The sequence below is a fragment of the Anomalospiza imberbis genome, chromosome 9 (genome assembly GCF_031753505.1).
Source record: "Anomalospiza imberbis isolate Cuckoo-Finch-1a 21T00152 chromosome 9, ASM3175350v1, whole genome shotgun sequence".
In the NCBI taxonomy this organism is placed as follows: Eukaryota; Metazoa; Chordata; class Aves; order Passeriformes; family Viduidae; genus Anomalospiza; species Anomalospiza imberbis.
Window position 1 is genome coordinate 27935734 of NC_089689.1, and position 24063 is coordinate 27959796.

Below are 24063 nucleotides of genomic sequence, written 5' to 3' on the forward strand. Positions count from 1 at the left end.
GAGAAGAAAAGAGCTGCTGGCCCTGTGGCAGTGCCCTGGTGGAGCAGGTGCTGCTGCAGGAAACAGAGGAGAGTGATGGACTTAGACATCCACATGCAGCACAGAGAATGGAACTGACAATATCCCAACATTCAACAACCAGCATTATTTTCTTTTAAATGTCCTTCACGGTGAGTATGACTCTCCAAACCAGGAATGCAGCAGATGAGTAGGTAGCAAAGCAGTCCAGTTGTCTGTTGGCCAAATTCCAAGTTCAGTAATTACACTCTGCTCTTAAATTCCACCCCCCACAGCTCAACTGGAATAAAGCTCTTTTTCTGCCTGTCCCAGAGTATTGTGCAGTGTTTCTGTGAAGCTGTACAACACTGAAAAATATCTCGTCCCATGAAAATTGCCCAGGGAATTTAGGTAGACAGAAAGCTATTTCCAGAGTTGGAATGTGGGCAGAGCACCAAGGTTAACTTACACATGCATGGGGATCAAGGGATCTTTGCTGACTAGGAGTGTCAGACCCTTCCTAAAGAGCACAAGTGGGAATAGCTCACTGTGCTGCCTGAATACAAACCTGGGAACTCGGGATCTCTGCACCTGGAAGGGACCCAACACCTGGGATGTTTCCTAACAAATCACTCTATAAAAGCCTCTGATGTTGCAAAATATCTTATCATTATCTTATACACTTGTTTAGTAATATTCATGAAATTATTTGCTGATAAAAAAGTTTCAGAAACTTTTGTTTTTCAAAGCCCCCATGAACTAAAAACAAACTGCATTTTAAAAAAGTCTACCATGAGAAAAGCAGCAATATAGCCCAAATATGCTGAGGCAAGTGTTTTAATTTCAGTAAATAGATACACCAAGAACCCCACAGAGTATTTAAGTTTTTAAGCAATCTGAGCCAGGCCTGCAGCGGGAGTGAAAGCCTTCTGTGTTGTGTTAAATAGACAGCTGTAACAGTTTTCTTACCCTCCAAAGCAGGAGTCATTTAAATTTTTAGGTAACTGACTCCCAAATTCATTTATATGACAAAAATTTATTCTTACTAAACAAGAATAATTTAGAACATTCACTGTACAAATTCCTGTAGGAAGGAATAAACTACAAATCCACCACAATTACGGAGTCTGTTCTTTGTATTTTGCACCTTGTTTTTTCCCTTTTCTTCCTGTAGTTGCCGTTCTTCTTTCCGCTCAGGGCAGTTCTAAGCTTGGGGCTTTAATTTCCCTCATTTCTTTACACTCAAATTTTTTATATGTCCTTGTGCGCAGCCACCTGAGGAGGAGCAGCACGGCGATGCCAATGCCAGCAGTGAGGACCACCACGGTGACCACAGCACTAATGCCAGCTGCCAGCTGCCTCATGCAGAACTCTGGGGGCTTTTCGTCCACATAGTAAATCCAGAGCTTTTCAATAGCCAGAGCATCTCCATTGACTGACACAGTTAATGTACTGTTGGAAGGAAACACGGAGTCGTTGTTCACGTCTTTTTCAAAGTAATAGGCCACGTCAGCTATATCTACATCCCACCTGGGCTTCTTGTTCTGGTCCAGGCGGATTTGGATAAGGGGGGGGTCGTACTTGATGGCTGCGATGTATTTGGGGTGCAGCTTGTACCTGCTCTCAAACAGCTGGGTCAGGGCCTTTGCCACGTCGGGAACGCCGAAGGCCCTGGAGCTCCTCTTGTGTGTCAGCTCAATGAAGATCCACCTTGTCCGCACCAGCTCGCTGCAGCTCAGGCTCCTGCCTCCCTTCTCCGTCCTCCGCACGCCCGCGGTGTTCACGCACCAGCAGGTGCTGGACTGATTGCACTGCCTGGCTTTAAAGTCACCGCTGTCCTCACAGTCGGGGTTGTAAATGCCATCGCTGTCTGACACCCCGTGGGGAGGTCTCCAGAGGCGCTTCTCCTTCAGGGGGATCATTTCTGCCTTCATCAGGAAGCATTTAGAAGTCAGGGTTGAGCAGTCTACAGGGTGATCTGAACCTGCCAGCCTGCAGGTGCAGTTCCCTGGGCCCTCCTGGGCACACACTGCCCACTTGTTGGTCGCACAGGTACAGCTGTCATGGGCTGGTGAAGCGACTGCCAGAATCAAACCCAGCACAACCCCAAAGAGAGGCTCCATAGTGCAGGAGAAAAGCACAGATAAAGTCCTGAGCGACAGCAGGCAGCATCCAAAGCTTTAATCTATTGACGGAGGCTGCTCATTCCTACACACTGGCGTGCTGCTCCCTTTATTGATTCAAATCAGACCCACCAAACAGGTTCTTCTTCCAAAACAACTGGCATCTCCTTCCCAAATCCCAGTCAACAGCTTCCCAGCTCCCTGTTACTTCTCAGGGAGTGGCACCTGCCTCCAGCTGCCTCCCTCGCTCCTGCTTGATCAGGAAACAACAAGGAAGAAAGAGACAGCAGCCAAGCTCCTGCCATGGGCTTCCGTTATGGATTAAAGACAAGCAGCTGGCCCTTTTCCTTCTTTAGACTTTGCATGGACTGTATGCAAATGGCTGTTGAAGGAGTTTCTTCCACTTCTGCAGGAAATCCTACTCTTCCACTTCCATCATGGTTGTTCCTGTGTCTTTCACTGCACAGCATCTCTATCATTCCACTATCTAGATTCCTATCAGTTATGGACTTTCTACTTTCATAGCTTTATTAAATAAAGCCTGTGGGAGTTTGATGGTTGCTGCCTGGAGCAGCTGCTGTTCCAAGAGGAACCACAGCTGACAAGGTTGATGGCTGCAGAGAGCAGCCTCATTTTCCAGCATGGAAAGCTTCTCTTCCGCCTTCCCTTTGGCACATGCTCACCCTAAGGCAGCTCTAGGAATACTGATTTTCATGTTTATGTTACCCTGACAAAGTTGTTTGTTATTTCTTAAGAAATTTTTCAATCTGAACTGTAATAATGCCTTTCACAGAACACTCCAGTGGCTCCCAAGCCTCCCAGTGATCTACAAACCTGTATTACCATTTCCATGTGCTTTGGCAGCAGCTGACAAAGATTTTCCAGTTTGAATTAAGTCAGTCCCGTTCATCTGATTTGTCAAACCCTGTCAGACTCTTTATAAATCATTATTTTGAGGCCAGTAATGACCACAGAGCAGTGTGTGCACTGCACTCCAGCCACATGCCTTGCAGTCAGCTCCTACCTGTGTGCTGCTCACCTGAGCACTGCCCCACTTCCAGTGCCTGCCAGCTCCTGCACTCGTGGCTCTGTGCACACTGGGAAGGACCCTGCCTCCCGGGGAATAGGTGTAAAATCAGAGCTCCACATGGAAATGGGATGTAAATACCCTCTGCCAAAGCAGGACACAATCGGGATATTCCTTCAGGTCATAATGACTCCAGCTAGCTTTCTTGGAAAATAATTGAGATCTACAGCTAAAACGATTATTAAAACTGCCAGGTAAGTCAATTTGTCATGTTGATGATTCTATAATAGTTTAGCAACTCTTTTCCCATTTCTAAGTCATTCATTTACCCACACTACAATAACGTCCTTTTTTCTTTTAATTTTCACATCTCTCCTTCAAAGTCAAAATCCATTTAACTATCACCTAGCTCCCCATATCTTGTCTATATTTCATTTCATATTATTTAAATGCCAAATATGAAATATAGTTCAAAATAAAAGTGCACTTCTTCATTGACTTTTACTGGTGGATTTTCCCCTTTCTAAATAAGGACTTACTTTAAATACAGGTTTTTCCAACTATATATATATATATATATATATATATATATACCCAACTATTTATATATATTAAAAAATGTAATGCCTCTATGACACCAGAAAACGTATTATTTATTTTAATCCATGCTAAACTGCAACAGTACTACAAGAGTTAATTATTTAGAACAGCAGGCTGTAAAAGGAATAATCCTGTAGGAAATGTGGAGTGCATTATTTCTTTAGTGATCTCTGCTTCCATGGAAACAATTTCTCAGCACAATTCTAAACCTTGTAAAAGTAGGGCAGTAGGTCTATGTAAAGCAGCAATTAAACAACCCGAATACTTTTATCTAGGCCATTAAATACTTTGTCCAGCATCACATGTGATTACAGTGTTCACTGGGACGTTAAAGCACTGGCTGCTTCCCGTGGGGATGGATGCAGTCCTTATCCCTCACTTCCTCGGGGGTGCACAGCACCAGCACCAGCACCAGCACCTGCACAGCGCCTCTCCCTCCCCGTGCAGACACTTGGGGTGCTCAGCTGTGCCAAACCCTCCTTCTGGGGGGCACTGCTGTGCCACACCCTCCTTCTGGGGGGCACTGTCCTCTCCACACCTTCTCTTCCCCCTACAGCCCTCGCGGCTGAGCCCTGCCCAGCAGAGCGAATCCTCTCCAGCACAGCAGGAAGGACTCTGCTAACAGGGCTGGAACCAGCCCCCTTGGACCGGCTCGGCTCGGCTCGGCTCGGGGGAGGGAATGTGGCTGATGGAAAGGGATCTGTGGGGCACCTCCAGGATGCGCCTCTGCAAACCCCTCTGGCTGCTGATCCAGGACTGTGGCGGGTGTGCCAAACACTGGGTACCATCCCAGCATCCCTGCCCCCAGCACCACCGGCTCATCGTCTGAGCGAGACTGAAGCACAGCGCGTGTAAAACCTTGAGGGAAACACCTCCCCAGCGAGGCCCTCCTGCCCTGGACGCGCTCCCTGGCCGCGGCTTTACACACACTCCTAAGAACAGTTTTACTCCGAGTTCCGAACCTCTCCCGCAGCGCTGTGACAAAGCTCCCTCTGCTGGAACCGAGCTTCGCTCTGTCACTCGGCCCGGGCCACCGACACGGAACAAAGACATTCCAGACCCGGCTGGGAGACAAGCTGTTACAAATACACACATCTTTCTGGGTATTGCATGTGCAGCCTTTATTAGTAGACTCTTGTCTATCACCAGGCAGAAATAGCAGAGAAGCAAGCAAAGGAAAAAAAGTACTGAATGAATAGCAATGGCAACAGCGTTAACGTTTTTCTTGGTTTTATTTATTTCAGCTGAATTGTTTTTGGCAAGTTGGTTAGTTCAAAAAAAGTAAAATTAGGGATGTTCCCTCCCCTTGAACACAAGATCTGCATCCCTGTGAGGCAGCACTTCTGGTAACTGGGAGAGCAAAACATGATTCAGCCAAGAAATGCCCATAGGGATATTTGCCAGACGTGATATCTTGGGAGGGGTTGTTTGGGTTTATTTTGTGGGTTTTTTTGTTAATTTATCTTTTCTCTTCTAACCTGCTGAATTCCAGTTTTAACTGTATCATATTACTCACTCCTCAACAATTTCTCATGTCCTGAGCAACAACTTGGTAAGGTCTAACATTAGTCCTATCGAAAGGAACAGCAGGTTAGTCTGCACAGGTCCACTGAAACAAAGCCTGGATTGGGAAAAAAAAAGCTTTTTCATTAAAAAAATTGCATGCCTAAAATGTGTTTGGTAGAACTGGTATATTAGTTAAACAGATTTTTATTTCCTGGGAAGCATGCAACTTCCAAACTCATATCATTAACCACTCAGTGAAACTAAATGATGAAAAGTAGGTCAGTTTATTTTCTTACCCTGCCTCCTGTCAACAAATCATTGCTCAGCATCACAACTGTGATCTTCCCAACTCCTAGAGGATTCTGCGTGCTAGACTGGATCCTGATGGTGCAAGCATTGTATTTTCTCTACACCACCCTACAACAAACACTTGGAATTCTGGAGCCTTTATGTGCATGTCAAAGGCTCAATCCTGCCCCACATCCTCAGAAAAATCGCTTCAAAAGTCTGGGTTACTCAAAAATGTCCTTATATAACACCACTGTTAAATACAACAATACAACTGTGTGACTTTACCTCACTGGTCATTAAAGAGGGAAGCAGCCAGGACACTGTTAGCACTACCTGGGTAATCCTGACTCATCCCTAAAGGGCTGGGAATAGGGTGTGGACAAGGAGCAGTATCTACTTCATGGTGCTGTGACAATAGAAATTGAAAATCCTCCTCCTAGCAGCTCTAACTAGAACTGTCAGGACATTGGCACTGGGGGATTTTCCAGAAAACTGCAAAACTGCAACCCAACACCCCATGACTGATAAGCAGGAATGCTCTCCCACCTGGAGTGTAGCTCAGCCAGGAATCCAGGAATCCATGCAAGAGTGGTGGTCAGGAAGCCCCAGAGATGAGAGTTTAGAGTCAACGCAGACTGAGCCAAGAGGCCAGAGAGAGATGGATACACCAAGTGGTAAATTACACACAGCAGTGGGGCCTACAGCTGTGCACCAGCACATCTGAACATAGAGAGAGCACACAACACCCACCGGTACTTTTGAGTCCACAGCTCTTAAATGTGGGAAAACCACTGACTTTCAAGGGCTCACATTTTCACCTGATTGGGTTCTGCTCCTTCCCCTTAGTGACAGAGAGACTCATGAGGCCTGACAGAAACAGAACATTAATTCCGTGAAGGAGTTCCCTCCTTGGGATGTAACTCTATGTTTTTAAAGCTTTTCAATCTCTTTACACAAACAAAAAGTTGAAACATACAAAATCTCAGAATTCCATTTATGTTATGTAGAACTATATATATATATATTTATACACACACATTTTCTTAAAATAAAAAGTGGGTCCACTGTCTTCCCTCTAGATATAAACTCCAAGTCTTGCTTGAAACTTTCAAATATATTTTAGACCTCTCTGAGAAAATCTGCCCAAGATAAACATGTGTAAATAGTAATATCTGTAGACAAGTCAAGCTCCCTTAGTATTTAAAAAGCAACATTTAAAGCACATTTTTTCTAAAAATATTCACAGTGATACAGCTCATGAAACATTTCCAAGTTGCAATCAGGAAACTTCTCAATCAAGATCAATCTGTGGCTGATTTATCTAAATATATAACTGTATGAAATGATAATTGAGGAACTGATATAAACAAGTGTTTTTCTATTGAACTGTACATTATAGAGAAGACTCTGAATAAAAAAGTGGGGATTTTTTTTTTTCTTCACAAATCCTTTTCTGCTCGTTGCACTCCGTTTGCCATCAATCAGGAGCTCTGGTTTCCACAGGAAACAGTGGCAATTAGAAGTGAACAAACCACAATGATCTGGAGAACAACATAAAACCTCCCTGTAGAATGGAAGGTCAGAAAGAAGTAACCTGTAGTAGGACAGGAGTTATCATTTCCACTGGAAACAAGCACATCCACTACTGAGAAGTCATGAAACTCGTCAGCTTTTTCTCCCCAATATTAGAAGCAAAGGTGGCAAAGAATGTGCCAAAAAGCTACTTGACCATCACAATCAAGGGGGAAAAGTAATATGAAAAATAACAGAAAAAAAAGAAATTGGGTGATGTATTTTGCTACAACTGGATGAAACTTCTTACTGGACACCAGGAAAGTTTGAGCTACAAAACTCTCATTTCAGTTAAGTATCCCTTTTGTGAACTCATTCAAACTTACACTCCCTAAAGCAAAGGAACAAACCCATCCTGAGTCAGAGGTGCACTTGTAGATAAAAACATTAGAGAAAATTCCCAAACTGAAAGACTTGAGAGAGGAGAAGCTCTGCTTGCAGACTGATGCACAGCATTCTTGACAGGGTGTCCTCCTTCCCAAACATCAGGCTGCTCAATCATTAACTCCATGGCGCTCATTAGCATTAAGCATTCCTTGGGCACACAGGTCACACACATCAGGAGCTTTCGAAGTGTTTTTAAACCACAACAATGAGATGACACTGGACTCTTAACAGTCACTATTAAAAGGGATAACAATTCTGAAAGAGTTGACATAATGGAGAGGAGGGGAAGAAATTAAAAAATGAAACCGAAATTCCAAAGCCATCACACTGGCAATTGGTGTGAACGTTCATTCTCACTTCCTTCAACATTTTTTTCACTCTTGTATGTGGAAAGAAATAAGTTTTCTATCTGAGTCAAGAACTCTTCAGCAATGAGGCAGTTTGTTACCTTGCCCAAAGTCTTCCTCATGCACTCCAAAAGCTAGGCAAAAGAAAAGGAAATCTGTTTTAAATTGTCATCTCCTCCCTCTTTTATGTGATAAGTACTGCAAAGAGATTTTAATTTATTTATTTAGGAAGAACACTACAAAAAGTGTTTGTACATTATAAATTTAAAAGGAACAGGGTGATCTAAACCCAAGTCTTTAAAACCAATTACCCAACCACTAAATTTCAGAGCATTCTACCAACTCAAGTTTAGATTTACACTTTATAAGCAAAGATGCATTGAGAGAGAACAAAAAAATCAATGTGTGCAATTGCTGTGTGCAAGTTTTCTGTTTAATGTCTTTTGCTTTGGGCAGAGTTTCTGTCTTGTTTGTGTAATAATGGTACAGCTGCCATTAGTCAGAGCTCCAGAGCAGGGACTACACTGACTGGAAAAATAAAGTTCCTACTTATTCATGAGAAACACGGCACAGCATTGTTTTACTGATGGAACAAAGGACCAGGAAGGCCAACTCTGCTCTTGAGACGTGTGCAGGTCTTGACACTGAAAGCACACAAAATGCTGAGGAGAGACCTGAGTAATTAATTGCCATTAATTCCTCTCCAAACTGAGGGTCAAACTTGGTGTCTGCACACCCCCAACCTCTCTGAGAGGAGGACCTTTATTCTCACTGTGTTGTAAGCAAATAAGCTGTGCCACAAAAATAATTTATTATCATTAATTTACATCTCTTATTTGTAAAAGTGTAACTCCAGGTGACTTCTGACATGAAACAGATTTGCATTTTAAAAAAATCTAACATAATAAAAATAAGATAAGAAAACTTACTTTCTGCAAACAAGTCAGGTCAGAATCTCTATGAAAAATTTTATCCATGGGGACGCTGCTGTTGGAAGAAAAACAAACAGGAGTGCTGGAGAAAGCAGCCATGGGTCTTGACTGAAAAGTAACAATAAATGTATAAAAATTCCAACCTGGCTGTTTGTAACAGAAGTGGACACAAACCTGTGGCAAAATCTGTATTTCTCAATTATCCACCTTGTTTTTTCAAATATTAATTCCCACTGAGGCTCCTCCAACATCTGTTCCATTTCAAATTTGTAGGGCAGGCCTGCAACCAATTGAAGATCATTATTCAGTGTTTCTGCTACACTCCACTGTTTTTTTTTTTTCCTGTTTAGTTTAGGTGCTATCCCTTCCTTCCCCATAACTGTTCCTCATTTATTACTGACTGCAGAAGCCTGTAGTTCTGTTACTTGACAACATTAAGGAGGTTAAAGGATGACGTGTTTTGGATTCCAAATTTAATTCTGGTGGGAGTAGGAACAAATCCGTTCTGCTTCCTGCTCTTGCCAATTCCTGTTCCATAAGGAAGGACAGAAATCTACAACAAACTCAGAAATGAAGAAATGAATTGAGTGTTTCTAACTTAGTTGCACTTTTGTAGTCTAAGAGTGATAAGGTTATTAAATTAATAAAAAAGGTTTGGTTTTTCAGTATGAACGGGCTGATGGTGAAGTGCTGACTATTGTTTTCAATTTCAAAAATTGAAATTGCTCAGAAATGAAGACATTCTTCTAGTTTACTGCAGGTGGGGGAAGAGAATTCTAGAAAACATTTTTAAAGAACCATCAGAAAATTATTTGCAGGACATGATTAGTTTACCAAAAATCAGGGAGAAAGAAAGAGACTATACATTTCAGTAAATCATTTCCAAAGAGCCAGAGGAGATGGCATTTTGTAAAACCTTGATTTCAGGAACGAAACAGAAATCTGAGATCCTCTGACGGAAAATGCACACAACTACAAAAATGTCTACTTCTCAGGGCAATAGAGTTTGTCAGTATTTTAACTGCCCCCCACAAGGGTGGGATGTGTGGGAGAAGAGGATAAAAGTGCAGGAGTCTCAGGGTGGTAAACAGGAACTGAGGCACAGATGTGGCCACTGCTGCCCCTGGCCCAGGACCATGCAGCGAGGCTCCAGGCAGATGGGCTCCCTTGTCTGCTTCCACTGGAAAAAACACAGGCAACTGTGGGCTCACAAGGCCTCAGCTACAGCTGTGCCAAGAGAACTGGAAACCTTGGAATGTGGAGGCAAATACCAGGACTTCACAAACAGAGGGAGGAGGAGAGAGAAAGGGCAGCTACCAGAACCATCAACTGTTATCAGGGGAATTTTCCTCCAATCCATGTCAGGAAAAGAGCAGAAGATCTGATCATCACTTGCAATACAGCAAATTTTATGTGCTAGGCCTTAACTGTTCAAGAAAGGAAAAGATCCTGTTTTCATGAAATGCCAATGGTATTTTTAATCAGGAATTTGTTCCCTTAGGTGGGGGTTCATGCCAGCACCATTTCAGCTTTCGTGTCTTGTATTCCTCTGGACAGCTGGCACATTTCTTTGATCCTCTGACCTGCTGAATGCCACATTACTCACAAATTGAGGATTTTTGGCCACTGTAGCAGCCAATTCTTTACTATTTACTTCTGTCTTCTCGAGTAGAGAATCTGTTCAGAATATTGTAACACAGGCCAATAAGACATGGGAAACAGTTTCTAAGCCGTTCACATGGATTCTGTATGTAAATAACAGGGACCTGTGTCCCAGCCCTTTCACTTCTTTCAGGAATTGTGGGAACTACTAACACAGAAGATCAATCTCGTGCATATTTATACTTGTGTACTCCTACCCTGACAGCACAGACAACCCACAGTGTCTCAGTGAAATTCCTGGGTTTACCCAGCCCATGTTACCATTATAAATGACACCATTTATATATATTGCCTTTGTATTACCAATATAAATACATAAATACTGATTTCTCAGGTTCAAAACCAGACATCTTCCCTGTAACACTCAAAAGGAAAAGGAGAATTAAGACACTGGATTAAATAGGGGTACTTACGATAGGAACCATCAGAACTGATCTCATCACTAATGACCAGACAGGTGATCTGGGAATAGGGAAGAGGATTATTCCTGTTGTAAGGACTTATGATCATCCCAATGAACATGGCACCACCCCTGGAGAAATAGCTCTAAAAAACACCAAAAACACCACATACAAAAATCCAGTCTTATTCAGAACAGCAATGCCGAAACCTAAAGAGCAGCTTTTATGTCAGTTCAGGCTGAGCTGATGTAAGGTACATTGGTGCAGCAGCTGAAGCCCAGGGAGGCTTTGGGGCTGCTGGGTGTTTTGGTGTGCCTTTGCTGTACCTGGTACTTGGCCTGCGTGTCGATGTCGCGGATGGAGGGGCTGGGCTCGAAGGCGGGGTGGGAGTGGTACCAGCCGATGACCTGGAAGCCCCTGGCCGCCAGCGACTCCGAGGCCTGAGTCTGGGACACCGGGTCCATCTCGCACTGCAGGCCTGTGCTCAGGCTGTTGCACGGCTCTGCTGCACACACCTGGGGAAAGAACCTCCGGCTGCACCAGTGCAAGGAACCTCCATCAGGCTGCAGGGGGTTATTGTGCCTGAGTCCTGCATCTTGGCCACAATAACCTCCTGCAATGTTGTCGGGGTCGGTGGGGCTGAACAGTGCCCAGGCAGAAAGGGACCTGGGGGTGCTGGTCAACAGCAGACTGAACACGAGCCAGCAGTGTGCCCTGGTGGCCAAGAAGGCCAGGGGCATCCTGGCCTGGATCAGGAATAGTGTGGCCAGCAGGAGCAGGGAGGTCATTCTGCCCCTGTTGTTGGCACTGGTGAGGGCACAGCTTGAGTGCTGTGTCCAGCTCGGGGCCCTCAGTTTGGGAAGGACATTGAGACGCTCGAGTGCATCCAGAGGAGGCAACGAGGCTGGAGAGGGGCTGGGAACACAAACCCTGTCAGGAACCACTGAGGGAGCTGGGGTTGCTTAGCCTGGAGAAAAGGAGACTCAGAGGTGACCTTATCCCACTCTACAACTCGCTGAAAGGTGGTTGTAGTCTGACAGAACCAGAGGACACAGTCTCAAGCTGCACCAAGGGAAATATAGGTTGGATATTAGGAAATTGTTTTTCACAGAAACAGTCATTCCTGTTCTGGAATGGCCTGGCCAGGGAGGTGATGGAGTCACCATCCCTGGTTGTGTTTAAAAAAAGACTGGATGTGGCACTGGGTGCCAGGGTTCAGTTGTGTTAGGGCATGGGTTGGACTTGATAATCTTGAAAGTCTCTTCCAACCTGGTAATTCTGTGAATCAGTTACAGAAAACTTACAAAATTTTAAGAGGCATTTAGCAGATCTTCCTCATGATGCAGCTGACATTTGAATGTAAGCTGGACTCTCATATTTCAAGACTACAGTAATGACCTTCAACTTTAATATATTAAATTAGTTGCCTTTTAGAAATAAGTTACATCTATTCAAATTGTACCTATGATCATTTCAGTTTTAATATTATAGAGAAAATGTGAAAAGACAAACGCTTACTTCCACAATTTTATCAGCTTCAGAGTACTTTCCACCGAGCAGCCCAATCACTTCTGCCAGAGACACGTGAGAGTGCTGGAATGAGATCAAACAAGAAGGAAAGTCCAAATTGTGGGATTTCTCACAAGGCAGTGACTTCTCAAGGATATGTAGAAGGAAAACTCAAGACAACTCAAGACTCTCAAATAGCCAGTACTTCCATTTAAAGCAAACAGAAAAGATTAAATTTGCTTATTATAGATACACCACAGATGTAGTGCAAGGGTGCAACACTTCCATACACAAGGCAATGTTGGCTTCAAAAACTACAGCCTGGGCAGTGCTGAACAACTGCACTTATTTTGGTACAGCCTGTTATTCTTGAAAAAACCTACACATTGCTTTGCAAACACAAAATCAATTCCCACACCGGGAGAAAATGAAGCCATGGATTTCAGAAGGGCAGTCTGTTTCAGAAAGTAGCTTTAAGCAAATTAGATTTAAAGTATGACAGAGAGTAGTAAGTAGTAAAGCTCTCAGTAAAGTAGCAAAGATCTTATTAGTTTTTCTAGAAGGTCAATAGTTGTATATTAAGCACAATACAAAACCCATTCATTTTTAGGGGCTTTATTTAATACTAAATTCTCACACTTCTAGGTCTGACTGGGGAAAAAAAAATCACAGAATGGTTTGGGTTGAAAAGAACCTTAATGATTATCTCATTATCCCCCCTGTCATGGGCAGGGACACCTTCCATTAGAACAGGTTGTTCAGAGCTCCACCCAACCTGGCCTTGAACACTTCCAGGGATGGGGCAGCCACAGCTTCCCTGTTTTATTTTCTTGGTCTTGTTATGTTGCTCATTAAAAAAAAAAAGAACCAAACCCACAGCATACACATCACAGCTTTTTGAAAGATAAAACTTCATGCTCACCAAATCCATTATTAAAAGTGCTTCAGAAGACACTTTCACCTGAAAGGGTTCCTGAAATGATAAACACAATAATAAGAAAAGTAACCCAAGCAATGGAGCCTTCTCAGTAATTCACTCAGAGGTACATACCTGCTTTTCTTCCGTGAACAAACAGCATGGGATCAGCTGAAAGGGATCAAAGGAACTATAAAATGAAAGAAAATTTCTCTAAAGATGCAGGACAGTCAGGAAACTTTTCAAGTTTCCCACTGTCTCCTTGGCAGAGGAGGAATAACCTTGTTTTCTTCACTGGATTTTCTCATCCCACATTAGCATGGCTTCCACCAAATACAGAAATGTCACTTCCCACACTCCTGAATTCCAACATGGAACATCTGAAAAGCATCCCTGCTATTTCAGACCAGGATACATATTAATGCTGTGCAGGGCTCCAGCCTGACACTACACAGGACATTTGTTCCATTTCTAGCAGACCTATGTCTGAACACAATGTGATCAAATACCTTTTGATTTGTCTCGAGCTTTTAGAAGATTTTGCAGGTTTCAGTTTTTCTTCCTCTCTCCTTCTTGCTAATTCTTCAGCTGAGAGATGCTGAAAAGATTTTTTTAAAATGGAATGTTTTAATGTCTGAAGTGCTTTTTCAGCCCTGATTGCAAAACCATCCCAGAATAAATTCTTGATATCCCTGCCCTCTTAATATAATTTGTGTATTACAAGACTAGTCAGGATAGAGGCAAGAGTCATGGCAGAACCAAGCAGTGTCATTCCAAGGAAGGAATGACAATCTGAGATCAAGTCCACAAGGTGCCTGATAAGAGAATTCTCTCAGCCTCCAAATCCTTCAAATTCAGTAAAATCACAGCCCACATCACAAACCAGGTGTAAATCCAGGTGTGACAATCTGCCATTACAAACCACAGCCAGAATTTATCATGCCCCCTCCCTAGTGATGAATGTTTTCAACCTTTATTTCCATCCAAATATGTATTTTACAGGAAGTGTTGGAATTATTAACCCACAGTTACACAAAAATAGGGATGGCATGATACCATTATGGAAGTAATTGCTACAGGCAATTACTGAAAGGTTGAAAATTAAGAAGGCTTCATATACAGGAAAATTGGATGTTTACAGTTCTTCACTTTTCATGTAATTTTTAATTGTAGGAACAGACATGTATTCTCTTTCCAATTCTCCCATAAAATATGTAACCTTGCATGAATTTTTTAAGCACTTAATAAACCACAGTATTACTGGGGATATTGCTAGTAGCAGAATTAATATTAGGAACTCATTATCACCTGCATAATGAGCACAAGGAAACCATACGGGACTGAAAAAATAACACTTAAATGTTATTCTCCCATCTCCTACCCTTACCCGTAAAGGCAGTTAACTGAAAGCAACGGGTCATGAAAATCTCCTACAAGGCAACAAGTTTTATGGGCATAAAGCCCCCGTGCAAACCCCAAATGCAGCTGTATTTATCAGCATGAAGATGTACCAGCTGCTGCACTACTTTCAAATTACACTTCCACAAGGGAGGTTAAATCCCTATGACACAACTGTTCCCTTGTCTGTTTGATGCAACAGCACCTGCCAGCAATTAGCAAGAATTGATGATTTAAGGTTAAAACACAGGAGGGTTACCTCAAATGTCTGTCCTTCCAAATCCTTTGCATCACACCAGTTTCCCCAAGGGTCCCGCACTCGCCGTCTTCTCGTGCGCTGAGGCAAGAAACCACCATGAGTCAAAGCTGCTACCCTGAAAAAACTGCATTTCCTTCATCCAGGCAGACAAAAGGTCACTGCCCCAGGAAAGGTACTGACACTCCAACATGTTCCCAGAAAATAAAGAACACCCTGGATTTCTGTAGAATTAAGTAGTTCACAATCTGTCCTGAATTATCATCAGTAAAATTTTTGGTGTTTAAGGCTGTAACGCCTGTTAGTGTTCCATGGAACATCAGCACCCCTGACAACAACAGGGCACTGATATCCAGCTCTGAATTAATGCTCAGACAACACACCAAGCCACAAACTCAGTGTGTTTGCATTTAGTGTATGCTACAGTTCTTTACATTTCAATTTATTATTTTTAAATTGGGATTGATTTAGTTTTCCTCTCATCAACTGGTTTGCTGTGAAGTACTTAAAAATGCTACATTAAGTGTGAATATAAAAATTAACTCTGGCAAGCCTTGGTAATTCATGCAATTACAAATGAGTTACCGCTGCATTTAATTGTGTGCATAGGGCTCTCAGGAAGGCATAACATGTACCTACTGTATTTAACAGTTGAAATGCAAGCAACTCAATCACACACTGCAATGCACTTCACTATTTTGTGGCTAATAAATTATGGGAAGGTGGGGTTCAGCCTGCAGGGGAAAGCCTGCAGGACAGCTGGAGTGAAGTACCTGAACACGTGAGTGGGTGTGAGACACCTGTACCAAGACTGCCACCCAAATCACAGGGCACCCTAAAGAAACTGCAACCTGAGTGAGAGGAGACATTCCCTGAGGTGCCCTGGCTTGCAAATAAATGCAAGCTGGGAGGATTTTCCCCCTGTTCCTGCTGCCCCCAGGCTGTACCATGGACTGCAGGCGCTGGGCCAGCTGATAGGCTTCCACCGTGTCCTTGCCCTCCCTGCAGCGGCTCCTGTCGGCGGGCTGGGGCCGGTTGTACACGGCCTGTTCTGCAGGACACACAGGGGACAATTCCCGTGTCAGCAGAGCTCAGGGCTGCTCAGCACTGCCACACACACAGGAATGACACGGGTAAGTGACAAGAGCAAATGGCACGGGGAGAAAGCAAACAAAACCCTCACAGCAAAGACATCTCTTGATAGTCAGCATTCTGAGTGGTGATGTAGCCCTCTCCCACTTCACTTTCAAAAGAACAAAACCTCCTTGTTAATTAATTTTTAATAACTTTACTTTGGACAAAATGTAATTGCGGGGCACTGCTCCTCTCCCAGGTGACTGTCATTCAGCTTTGGACCAAAATTCATTCGGAGCCCCTAAACCAACATCAAGTTACAGGTGCACATTTACTTTTAACAGGTGACCTGATTTTAACACTTGAATTGTTTACAAACTAGCCCTGAGGATGAAGGCATCGGTGTTTATTTAGAAAACAGTTATAATTTAGTGTAGGAAAAGAAACAATTACTTGAATTCTGCCTAATAAGAAGGAGGGCAGAATTTCAGACACAGCAGATATCAGGACACACAGAAAAGCATGAAACAAAACAGACATCCCACCAACTGGAGTGTGATTAAACGCGAGGAAAGGAAAATAAAAAGTAAAAATAGAAGGTTTTGTGTAAGCCCAAAATTCCTAATCCTGTTAATAGGTTACAAGCTCCTCTAGATTTCCAAGGCTATGAAAGAATCTGCTTGGAAGGTCCTTCCTAGCACGGATGAATGTGCATCCTCTGTGTGAGCAGCACACCCTAACGCTGGGCAGTCCTTGAGCCCTGCACCAGAAGAGGCTCTTTACTCACTATTCTAACAGAAATATCTTTACCACAGCCAAAGTTGATTGCTCCTATCAGCTCCAGGTACGTGTGGATCCGCCCGATGCAGTTGACGTCCCCGCAGTTCTTCAGGCCTGGCCGCACCGAGGTCTTGTTCAGGTATTTGGGTTTACATCTCTCCCTAAAACAAAGCACAGCACTGGTCAAAGAGCAGAACAAAGCACAGGGGAGCAAAGGAATTGGGGGACTTTAACTGAGGTCCTGTTTTCACTCTCTGTGCATTTATCCCTTCCTCTAAACTGACACTGAATCTTCTCAGTTCAACACTTCTCTGGTGTCAAATGGAATTTTAGTCTCTCTTTGCAACTAGAAGCTGTCAGAGCACAAGATAACTGAATGAGGACAGAGTTAAACTCAGTAATTCTTTATACTTCAAAGCAAGCACAAACCAAAACTGGCAACCAAATTATCTTGAGCCTCCTACCACACCTATGTTTCCTTACACCAATCCTTTGCAGATGGAATATAAAATATTTAAGTGTACAAGCACCGCTCCAAATTGATCCTTAATTTGAGCCATTCCTTTGGTCAACATTATTTGCTCTAGCACTTCTTGCTGCCTTTCTGTAAAGGCAGGGCTACAGAATTAATGTCATTGGTAATTTTAAGGAACCATTTCTTAAAACCATTTTTATGCATAGGATGGTAAAAATGGCAAGGAAATAGCACAGTCAAAATAAATGCAGACTGTTCTGGTACAGAACATTTATTTCCTTAATGCTAAAGTTTGTTCATTGCTCAGCTTCCAGAATGCCAGAGAAAAAATCAGGAAGATGCAAAAGAAGCATTAATAATGCTATTCACTGGCAAGCTACCATACAATTAATTTCACTCTATTCAGAAGTAAGCTATTAGTGCTAAGTAGTGTTTTAGCTACATCAGACCAGGACATCTTAATCATTTATTTCAGTAAAAGAAATTAATGCATCTCACCACTGATCCAAAATATAATTCCTGATTTTCAAATAACGCTCTGGTGTTTTGGCCTGGCGCCCTTCAAAGAATTCAGGAATAGCCTGCTTCTCTTCTTCCAGAATGATGCTTCTGTCAACCTCCACTTCTTGATCAGGTGGCTTCAGCTCCTCTGCTTCCTCTTGATGATCTTCATCCACTTGGCAGGGAGAAGGAAAAAGCAATCCATTATCAGCCAGGTCTCTTTGCTCCTCACTGGGCTCCTGATCGGTTCCTTGTGCAGTCCCATGACATGTGACTGGTCCACCTTGTCTAGCTTTCTCAACAAAATTGTTGTACTGCTGGTAATCCAAATTCACAGATTTATCCCCATTCAGGTGCTGGGAACATGTTGCTGCCACAGCAGGAAATACCAATGCATCCACTGTCTCTGGCCTGGTGTGCTGAGGATCTTCTTTAGGCAAAGCAGTCGCAGAACTGTGGCCAGCAGATGAAAAACCTTGTTCCACTGCTTTTGTTTCTTCAATTGGACTTTTTGGGATAACAGATAATTCAGATTTTCCTGCTTCTTGCTGGAAGGCAGGAGTGAGTAGCTCATCCATGTCATCAGTTATGTCCACTTCCTCATCATCTGACAGCTTTTCGATTTTCACTGCGTTCAGGTTGGGGTCTGCACGGCCTCTCAAGTTTCCAGCTTCCACCTTTGTCCCATCTTCAGTGGGAAGGCTGCTCCCACAGTGACTTGGCTCTTCTTTTTCTGAATCACCATTTTTTGCCTTAGGAGAATGTAAAACACATTTAGGAGGGAAAAAGCAAACCAAAACCGTCTGCCTCCCAAATAATCAGGACTGTTTTATGTCAACAGCAGATATTCTGAAGTGTTTCTTCTTCAATTTATCATTTTAATTTACTTTAATCCATTGAAACTGACTTTTACACAGCATTATAAGTATACTTTAGGCCAAGTATAAACTGACATGTATTTCCAGACAAAAAGCCCTAGAAAGTAGTTATTTCTTCTTAAAGCCCATGAAATCTCAAATGAGGCTGAAGCTAAAACTACAACACACAGCAGAAAGAGCTGTGCAGTAGAAAACCAGCATTTTCAGACTAACAACCAACAGTGTAAGGGACCACAATTATACTGCATTTATTGTTTAGTTATACCAGCAATAAAAACAGTGGTCACTCTAGGAATTTTAAATCAGGTCTGACTTCACATTTAAATCTGCAAATAACGATATTCCACTTCTCTGAATATGGGAATGATTAAAGTACCTGCTTTAAAAGCAGTGCCCTGAAAATACAGATTAAAACCAAGCTACCCAATGGCAAACACCTTTTTGCCAGCTCCAGGGATGCCCCACTTACCTTGTTCCTGAAGTACTGCCGAGCATAGCTCTTGACTTGCAGAACCGTTCGAGTGCCGATCAGTTTGGAAATTTTCGTCCACCTGCGGCCAAATTTCACCTGAAACAACAAAGCACATGGAAGTGACCCCAACTCTGACATCCCAGACACGGCACTGCATGTGTCAAATGATTCAAAACCTCATTATTCATTAAATGCACAAACACTACAGCAAACCCATGGTAAAGAACCTCACGATTTATGCTCTACCAAGAAGGGAACTGCTTCCAGTACTAAGAATTATTGTTATTCTTAACTGAAGGATCTTCTTTACTCATTTCAGGCACCCTGCTGCCTTTTATCCCACGGAATCCTTGTGCCTGGCACAGCAAACTCTTTTACAACTGGCACAACCACATCATCTCTGCAGACCTTACAACAGTAAAGGATTTTACTTTATTACCTGATTTGCCTTCAGAACACACTACACTTCTCATAGATAATGCAGCATTGCGATCATACAACATGCTTATTCATGTCAACTACTTTACTGTTCAGGATCAACTCATTAATTCAATTTAAAATATTATAAACAAACAAACAAACAAACAAATATATACACAAACTCACCAGTCCTTGTTCAAACAGCTCTTTTTCCTCTGATGTCCACTTCAAGGAACAGCCAGGTGATTTTGTAGGTGAACGCACCCTGGGAATGCAGGAAGCAGAAATCAGTGCTTTCCCAAATCCAGATATTCTCCAATCCCAGTCACTCAAGGCACCCTCTGACAAGAGCACTACTCCCCATCTTTGGCAAAACTCAAGCATTGCTCTAAACATGAATGTGACTCATAAATAAAATACTGAGAATCACATCAGCTTCTCCATCATGATGGAAGATTCAAGTCAACTCAATATTCATCAGTGACCAATGGCACAGAAATACAGCAAAGCAGGCAACAGAAAAGTTCAGGTAAAAAGGCAACATAAAGACCACGGTGCTACCAAAAAACTCCCCAAAACCTGGTTTACTCTAGCCTCTTGTTACACACAACAATATTTCTTCCAGTTGAAAGGTCTCTTAAATAAATTTTTACAGCCAAACAAAACAAACTTTAATTTTTAAAAAATAGTATGTGGTAACTTAACAAAATCAGACACCACACTTAAAAATGCAATTCAATTGTTAAAATGTACATACATGACTTTTCCAGTTTTCTTATGTGGGCTGCAAATGCAAGAGTGAAAATAAAAATTAGTAATTGTGCTGCTGGTGCATATCCAGCAAATAAGAAGGATTTTAGAAGGACTTTTCACTTCTACTCAGCTAAGAATTTTTCCCAGACAGATCTTACCTTTTCATAGATCTTTTCTCCACTTCCTTTTGGTTGAGCCATATTTTTTCAGAAAGTGATTTATTAGTTAAATAATATCTGAAATAGTAATTAAGTAAATTTCCAAAGCATTAGAGATATTTGTACATGTAAGGGTTTTAACAATCAGATAAATTACACTGCTTCAGAATTACCCAGCCATAGAAACAAATACTGCAGTTTCTACAGCAGGATTTCTGCAATCTACCTAGAAGTTTGCAGGGCTTCAGTCACCTTAACAGGGAAAGATTTGGCCAGCTCTTTTGGAAATAGAAGGCTTTTTAGCATTCTAAAGGAAAACATAAAACCAAATCAGCAAAAGGATACTCTTCCTCCAGCAACATCTTCTCAATGACAGCCCTGTTTTCTTCACTAATGCTGCTGTCCAACGTCCAGGGCTGCAAACAACAAAAACACATTTTAATATCTGAATTCTGTCACACTGTACTTGAGCACTGAGAAGAAATAGTTTCTAAAAGTAAGGAAGAAGCACTGGTTAAAAACCTAAAAGAGCGTGTACATGGAGGGAAGAGAGAACACAGAAGCTCTGATAACCTTGCTACAAGCAGCTTTGATTAAAAAAATACTTACAAGACTGTTGCCAGTTCTCCAAGATGAATCAAGATAGTGATCCTGCAGCAGGCTTGATGCTGTGTTTTCATGATCTCTGAAATAGATTCCAGTGTTCAGAACCGTTGTATTTTTAATATTGAATGCCATTGAGTTGTATTATCTCCACTTAACATTTCTACAACTTACCACCGATAAGGTAAAAGCATTTTTTTGTAAAGACAAACTGCTTTCCCTGCTAAGGAGACCTCCTACTTGCACAAGGTTTAATAAAATCCTGTCACACAGCGTTGTTAGAACCATAAAATAAAATCCAGGAATGGTTTGGTTGGAAGATCATCTCATTCCAACCCTCTGTCATGGACTGGAACATCTCCCACCAGAGCAGGTTGTTCCAAGCCCTGTCCAACCTGGCTAGGGCTCACCACCCTTACAGGAAAGAGTTTCCTCCCAGTATTTAATCTCATGCTCATACAGACTTCATCCAGTTTTTATATTTAATCTTTTCTGTAAATAACTACTAATTAGAGATCTGTCACTGATTAACACCATTGACCAACTGCCTTTTATTTTCATGCAGCATAAGATCTCCTTAGGAAATTGTGTAATTACTTGTTTTCAAAAATCTTTACTTCCAGAACATTCAGTCTTGTCTAAAGACTAATTAGCCCTATATTTCCTGCAGTGCTACTAAATTAAACTCACCTACTGCTCTGAACTGCTTTGTGCAGCACTTCAAACATCTCTTTATAGGATAAAGGATCAGGATGAGTCTCCATGTCCAAAGATCAACACAACTCCAGCTTCTTTTTGAGCATACCCAGGAGAGGGTGGGATCAAGAGCCCCCTTTGCCAGCAGCCTGTCTGCAGCAGTGCCAGGGGCTCCTTGAGGGCAGTGTGCCTCTGGTACAAACCTCTCCCAGCACGTGCAAGTGCTCGATTTGAGGCACTGCAGTCACTGCCTCACTTCAGCATCCCTTATCTGTGAATTTGCTGAAGCCCAGAAAGCAGTGGAATGTTGGGCTGCATCCAAACAGCGTGGCCAGCAGGACTTTGCTCTGGTGAGACCTCACCTGGAGTGAGGTGCTGCATCCAGCTCTGGGGTCCCCAACGTAAGGTGGCCATGGAAGGGATGGAGCAAGTCCAGAGGAAGCCACGATGTGGATAAGAGCACTGGAGCACCTCCTCTACAAAGACAGGCTGGGAGAGCTGGGGCTGCTCATCCTGGAGAAGAGAAGGTTGTGTGGAGACCTGATAGCAAACTTCCACTATCTGAAAGGGCTACAGGGAAACTGGAGAGGGACTCTTTTCAGGAGCTGTAGCGATAGGACAAGGACTAATGGGTACAAACTGAAAGAAGGAAAAATTAGATTAGATAGTAAGAAGAAATTATTGAGGATGGTGATGCCCTGGCACAGGTTACCCAGGGAGATTGTGGATGCCCCAGCCTTGGCAGCATTCAAAGCGAGACTGAATAAAGCCTTCAGCAACCTGCTCTAGTGGGAAATATCCCTGTTCATGGCAGGGGGTTGGCATTAGAAAATCTTTAAGGTCCCTTCCAATCCTTAACATTCCATGATTCTATGAACCCGTTTTCTGCACCTCCCTCCCGGCGTTCAGCTTCCTGAGCCTCCCTCGCTAACACAGTTACACAACCCAGCACCTTCTCCGTGGGTATTTTAAGGATTCTCCCAGCAGCCTCGCACCGCTGTTCCGGGCTCCGGGGGATCCCATGGCGGCGGTTCCGCGTTCTCCTCACACCAGAGCTATCACAGCCCCGTTCCCAGTGCCCTTCCCGACGATGCCCCCTCTCCACGGGCACTCCGTGACACTCCAAGGTCTCTCCCGCAGCGGCGGGAAGCACCCGGCCTGGGCCGCTCCCTCAGGAGGGGCTCTCCCCTCACGACCCCCGCCCGCCGCGGGGGGACGGGGCGCGCTGGCCGAGCCGCAGCGGGCCCCTCGCGGCCCTCACTCACCCCGGCGCGGCCGCAGGGTCCCCCTCGATGTCCACCTCGGGCTCCTCCGCCGCCGCCATGACAGCGGGCCCGGCGCTATCGCGGGAAGGGGCGGGAGCAGCGCCCCGAGGAGCGGCCGCGGCGGAGGCGGAGATGGCGCTGGGGTAGGCGGAGCGCAGGGCGGCTGGGGCGGGCGAGAGCTGAGGGAACGGGCCCGGCAGTGAGGGGACATGGCAGGGAGCTGAGGGGTCACAGCCGGATTGAGGGGACACGGCCGGGAACTGGGGGTACATGGCCAGATTGAGGGGACATGGCTGAGAGCTGAGGGGTCACAGCCGGACTGAGGGGTCACGGCCGGGAACTGGGGGTACATGGCCGGATTGAGGGGACATGGCTGAGAGCTGAGGGGTCACTGCCGGACTGAGGGGTCACTGCCGGGCTGAGGGGACACAGCCGGGAACTGGGGGTACATGGCCGGATTGAGGGGACATGGCTGAGAGCTGAGGGGTCACTGCCGGACTGAGGGGTCACGGCCGGACTGAGGGGACACAGCCGGGAACTGGGGGTACATGGCTGAGAGCTGAGGGGTCACTGCCGGACTGAGGGGACACAGCCGGGAACTGGGGGTACATGGCTGAGAGCTGAGGGGTCACTGCCGGGAGCTGAGGGGTCACAGCCGGGAACTGGGGGTACATGGCTGAGAGCTGAGGGGTCACTGCCGGACTGAGGGGACACAGCCGGGAACTGGGGGTACATGGCTGAGAGCTGAGGGGTCACTGCCGGGAGCTGAGGGGTCACAGCCGGGAACTGGGGGTACATGGCTGAGAGCTGAGGGGTCACTGCCGGACTGAGGGGACACGGCCGGGAACTGGGGGTACATGGCCGGATTGAGGGGACATGGCTGAGAGCTGAGGGGTCACTGCCGGACTGAGGGGTCACGGCCGGGCTGAGGGGTCACTGCCGGACTGAGGGGACACGGCCGGGAACTGGGGGTACATGGCTGAGAGCTGAGGGGTCACTGCCGGGAGCTGAGGGGTCACGGCCGGACTGAGGGGTCACTGCCGGACTGAGGGGACACGGCCGGG

At 44.3% G+C, this 24063-nt stretch overlaps 2 protein-coding genes and 1 long non-coding RNA gene across 6 annotated transcripts in view; 1 reads left to right on the top strand and 2 right to left on the bottom strand.

The window, feature by feature from the left end:
- Positions 1 to 864: 864 nt before the first annotated feature.
- On the bottom strand, positions 865 to 3629 carry TACSTD2 (tumor associated calcium signal transducer 2). The gene has a single exon (XM_068198873.1). The coding sequence runs from the start codon at positions 2118 to 2120 to the stop codon at positions 1191 to 1193; it is 930 nt and encodes a 309-aa protein (XP_068054974.1). The 5' UTR covers positions 2121 to 3629; the 3' UTR covers positions 865 to 1190.
- A 1365-nt stretch (positions 3630 to 4994) lies between these two features.
- Positions 4995 to 23100, bottom strand: MYSM1 (Myb like, SWIRM and MPN domains 1). Of its 2 annotated transcripts, none has more exons than XM_068198877.1 (20): positions 23000 to 23100; positions 21045 to 21120; positions 20781 to 20851; positions 20436 to 20513; positions 20282 to 20308; positions 19711 to 19789; positions 19102 to 19200; positions 17752 to 18506; positions 16809 to 16939; positions 15872 to 15975; positions 14928 to 15005; positions 13780 to 13868; positions 13406 to 13460; positions 13277 to 13327; positions 12364 to 12438; positions 11172 to 11360; positions 10858 to 10990; positions 8957 to 9062; positions 8780 to 8834; positions 4995 to 7984 (listed from the first exon to the last, which is right to left on the bottom strand). In XM_068198877.1, exons 1-20 carry the CDS (start codon positions 23056 to 23058, stop codon positions 7826 to 7828), a joined length of 2469 nt encoding a protein of 822 aa, XP_068054978.1. In that variant the 5' UTR covers positions 23059 to 23100; the 3' UTR covers positions 4995 to 7825. The 2 variants fall into 2 exon arrangements, with proteins under 2 accessions (XP_068054978.1, XP_068054977.1); XM_068198876.1 differs by having other exon boundaries at positions 8780 to 8837.
- Positions 23079 to 24063, top strand: part of LOC137478813 (uncharacterized) — a 154747-nt gene continuing 153762 nt past the window's right edge. For all 3 annotated transcript variants that reach the window (XR_011001810.1, XR_011001808.1, XR_011001809.1), the window contains exon 1: positions 23079 to 23142. This is a non-coding gene — a long non-coding RNA (uncharacterized lncRNA). The remainder of the gene's footprint in view (positions 23143 to 24063) is intronic.